Below are 4514 nucleotides of genomic sequence, written 5' to 3' on the forward strand. Positions count from 1 at the left end.
AAGGATGGGCAGAAAAATCATGGGTCGGTCTTTGTTCCCAGGTCACTCAGTGGCTAATCTCTCCCAGGCCGAGGAGGCAGTGCAGCACGGTGCTACCTTCATCACTCACCTCTTCAATGCCATGTTGCCGGTGAGTAGCTGAGGGTCCTTGCCCTGCACTGGTATTGCTTTTGGTGCTTTCTCTCCTGCTCCCCACGGATGCATATGCTGCCCAGCTTGTTTCGTACCAGGCCTTGCAGTGAGGTTTCAGCACTGAACTTCTGGCTTCACATTTCTGCTGCCTGATCTAAAAGAGAGTCAGGGCTGTAGCAGACTCTTGAAATTCAAGGAAATGCCCAGATTTGTCTGGTAAAGGGCAGAACGCCCAGCTGCCAGGCACTGTTCGATTGCTGCGTCCCGTGACGGGAAGGGTCTCGGCCCACGAGTCCTGGTGCTGCTCCACAGCTTGTCCTCTCTCCCCTCGGCAGTTCCACCATCGCGACCCCGGGATCGTGGGGCTGCTGACAAGTGACAAGATTCCTAAAACGGAGGGTCTTCTACGGCATGATCTCTGACGGCATCCACACCAACCCTGCCGCCCTGCGCATCGCCCACCGAGCCCACCCCAAAGGTGAGCTGTGCCAGGCCCGCGCAGTGCCGCCAGCCATCCCTGGCGCTGTGCCGTCTCCCACAAAACACTCACGCAAGTGCTGTGGCGTGGTGCCCTTGCTGCCTGAAAGAGGTCACAGCCATGTGTGCGGGACCACCCCCCCTCTTGCTCTGGTCGGATGTGGCTAGAGAGACCTTGGCCCCTCGGGGAGGGCCAGCGTGGCACAGTGCTTGGTGCTGCGGAAGGTCAGCTGCAGAGCTAACGCAGCCTCTTCCCTTGCCTTCCTCAGGCCTGGTGCTGGTGACGGATGCAATTGCTGGCATGGGGCTGGCACCCGGCCGGCACACGCTGGGTCAGCAGGTGGTGGAGATCGATGGGCTGAACACCTACATTGCAGGTACGTGCATCTTGCCGAAGGCCTGGGGACGGCGCTGCTGCACGTGCCCATTCCTGGGGAGTTCAGCACAGCCTGTAGTGCCTGCCTGTGAGGCAGTGCTTGTGCCATCCTCGTAGGTTTTGGTGCCTGATGGCTCTGCAGGGACTTGGCCCACCTTGTAAAGAGGAGACGTGCCCCATCTTCATGGAGTGAGGCGGAATCTGTCAATCTGTAGCTGGCAATTGCTGTAGCAACACCTTTTGAGTGCTTCCTTGCCCAGTGTCATCCATGTGAGGGGTTCCAGCGGGGTCAGAAAGGGCAGAGAAATCCTACAGATAATGTCCCTTGTTTCTACTATAACACTACCACTTCTTGCTAAGTTCCCTAAGCTGCAAGCAGTTGGAGACTGGGAAGGTTATTTCAGGGAAGGATCCGAGTTCCCTTCCTCTATCCTGCGTTGTGAGCTGGTTCCCCAGTCCAGCTGGTCTTACGGCGGAGCTGTGGGGTGACATCCCAGTCCCTCTCCCTGTGCTCCCAGCACAGGCTCTCTCCCTCTGCAGCAGTGGCTGTGAGCCCTTCAGCTTGCTCCTTGTGTAACCCAGGATTTCTGCCCCTTCTGGTCACATTTGTTTTCCCACCACCCTGCATCTTGCTGTGAGCTGTGGGACCTGCTGAGTGCCACCCTGTTGCTCTCCCAGGCACAAAGACCCTCAGCGGCAGTGTGGCGACCATGGACACGTGTGTGCGACACTTCCGAGAAGCCACAGGTGGGTCAGCCTTGTCCGCAAGCCGCTGCTCCCTATGTTGGTGGGGAAGAGGTCTGACTCTTGCCAGCTCTGTCCCTCTTGCCTGAGGGACGTTCCCTCTTGCCTGAGGCCTGATGAGAAGGGCTGGGATCAGCAGCACTGGCCTCCAACAGCACCTTTTTGAAGGGCGGTTTCATTTTAGCCCGTAGCACTAATGACGGGTGAACCCTCCTGCTCCTTCCTCAGAAAGGTGATGGCTTTGCCCTTCCCATACCCTCGGTGTTCAGTTCTCCTCTTCCTACTGTCTCCCCTAGGGATGTTTCCCCTGCTGAGGGTGTTCCAGCTCAGGCCCTTTAGCCAGGGGGATTTGGGCTGCTCTGGCAGCGGGGCTGTGGGCTGCCCTAACGTCTCCCTCCTTCTCTGTCCAAGGCTGCTCAGCAGAGACCGCGTTGGAGGCAGCATCTCTGCATCCCGCCCAGCTCCTGGGGATTGAACACAAAAAGGGGACACTAAATTACGACTCTGATGCAGGTACTGATATGGGGACAGCAGGTAGCGGTATGGGGACAACGGTGTGAGGGCTCCTGGGTGCTGGAGCAAAGCAGGGGCTGCTGCAAACGCATCTTCATCCCCTGCTTCAGTGGGAGCTGCAGGGAGACTCGCTCTGGGCTTTTTGCTCCAGTGGTTTTTCTGTTGGACGCTGGTGGTTGTTCGTGAGCACTTTGGAGAGACCCCCACATCTCGGCCAAGCATGGAGCAGAGCTGCCATAGCACGGGTGGCTCCACGCTTGTTCCTGGCGTGGGGAAAAGCCCCTCCCCACTAAGCCCAGCTCTTTCCAGGCAGCTTCAGCTGCTCCGTTTCTCTGACAGCTGCTTCCTTTCTCTCTTATCCCATGCAGATTTCCTGATGCTGGATGACGGTCTGTACGTGCAAGCCACGTACATTGCAGGCGAGGAAGTCTGGAGACAGGATGCGTTAGGCATGTGACGCTGGCCTGTCCTGGTGCCCTCCGAGGCTCCCTGGCGCTGTGGTTAGCAGCTTTGGTACCCACCCCACTTCTCTCTTTTTTATTTTTTTTTTAAATTCCTTCCTGCAACTCCCTTAAAGGAGCCTCATACCAAAGAGCTGCGTTTTCCGGCGCAACTGCTGCTTCCAGTTACAGCCATGCCTGCAACAAATTTGTTGGTGCTCGGTGGAGTGGGGAAAGCAGGCAGATCTGTGCTGGGGGAGATTGTCAGTCCCCAGAGCCACCTGAAGGACTGCACAGCTGTCCTGCATGGAGTCCCCAGACAGAGGTGCTCTTTTTGCCATCTTACAGCAGTGTGAAGCTGTCCCAGCCTCTGCACTGTTTCGTACAGCACACGCTAACCTGCCCCCTGCCCGAGGCAGGCTCGAGCCATTTCCATTCCTCTGCCTGCTGTTTGCCTCGCTCCCGGGCAGCCATGGCTGGTTAGACATCAGCTTCCACCAGCTCAGCTCGCAGCTCTTCACGTTAAAAGGTTCCTGTTGTGTCAGCAGAAGTTGAGGATCATGTGCTGATCTCCCAGCAGTCCCTGTCGGGTGTCCTCGGAGCAAGGCTGGCACAGCTCACCGACTCAGTGCCATTGTGGGGCTGTGAATCCATGTGGGCTAAATCCTCAGGGCAGAGATCAAACCCAGGAAAAATGAGGCATTGCTGGTCCTTTGTGCCTTTTCCCTGCATGGGCATTGAGTCCACAGCACGTGGTTTCGGCTGGAGACATGGACAGCATCCTGCCACAGAAAGCACTGTTCTTCCTAACCCTTTGTCCTGGCTCGATGGGTTCTGCGGGCTTCGTGCCCAGCCATACCTAGGAGATGCCTTTGCATCATTCGAGGGGCTTGTGCCTTCCTCAGGCCACAGACGGGAAGCTTTTGCTTTAGAGGACGTGTCCAGACTGATGATTCCAGGCTCACAAGCCCTCAGTCCGGCCCAGGGACTGAGGGAGAGGAGAACTGCAGTGGGATTCTGGCCTCCAAAACCGTTGCTGGTAGCTCATTATTCCTGTGCTCATTATTATCTTCTCCAATACTTGACTGTCAGCTCTTTTCCTGACATTTGGACACTTCTGTGAGCAGACTGATGATTTTGAATCCACAGCAGTCAGAAAAGCCTTGTGGTAAGTCTTGGACAACGGCTGAGAAGCCTCAAACCAATTGGGTGTTTTTGTAGTGGAGGGAGGGCTTGGGCAAGGGCTGAGTCTGAGCAAGGCTGGAGGCTGTAAGGCACCACAAAAGCCTGGCTGGGGTTGGCAGAGGGGTGCGGATTTTTCCAGTATCTTTTTATAACTTTTAACAGCAACATTTGGAAGTGCTTTCCTAGCACTTTAAAGCCCCGCTGGAATAACTGGCAGCCTCGGAGAATTTCTAACATCAACCGCCCATGTCGGCACAAACTGTAACCTCCGTAATTCGAAGCATTTGGAAGAGGCATCAGACACGGTGCTGTGACATGTGCCGCAGCATCACCCATCTGGGCAGGGCGCTTTGGGCTGCTGTTGAAAAAATCCAAGAGGAAAAACATGCGTATGAAACAAGGTGTCTTTTTTTTTTTATTTACAAAATTAAATAATCAAACGGAACTCTGAAATAGAGGTGGAATCAGACGATAGCTGTTGAGGTGCGTTACCCTTCTTTCTCTGCTGGCGGTACGCCGTCCCCTTCCTGCGGGCTGTGGGGCTGGGAGGCGAGCCCGGGCCGCTGGTCTCGGTGGGGACAACTTGGGGTGTCGTGGGCTTTGTCCCCAGGGAGGAATTCCTTCACAAAACTGGTGAAGGGTCTGGA

General features: G+C 56.0%; 1 protein-coding gene across 1 annotated transcript in view; it reads left to right on the forward strand.

The window, feature by feature from the left end:
- AMDHD2 (amidohydrolase domain containing 2) overlaps positions 1-2772 on the forward strand; it is a gene marked incomplete at its 5' end in the record, with an annotated part of 5652 nt that extends 2880 nt beyond the window's left edge. The window contains 7 exon segments of the mRNA XM_010147864.1: positions 42-130; positions 468-523; positions 525-610; positions 879-986; positions 1664-1732; positions 2141-2242; positions 2611-2772. Of these exon segments, the coding sequence (XP_010146166.1) occupies positions 42-130; positions 468-523; positions 525-610; positions 879-986; positions 1664-1732; positions 2141-2242; positions 2611-2699 (599 nt within the window).
- Positions 2773-4514: the final 1742 nt, after the last annotated feature.

The sequence above is a fragment of the Eurypyga helias genome, unplaced genomic scaffold, assembly GCF_000690775.1.
Source record: "Eurypyga helias isolate BGI_N326 unplaced genomic scaffold, ASM69077v1 scaffold36582, whole genome shotgun sequence".
NCBI lineage: Eukaryota > Metazoa > Chordata > Aves > Eurypygiformes > Eurypygidae > Eurypyga > Eurypyga helias.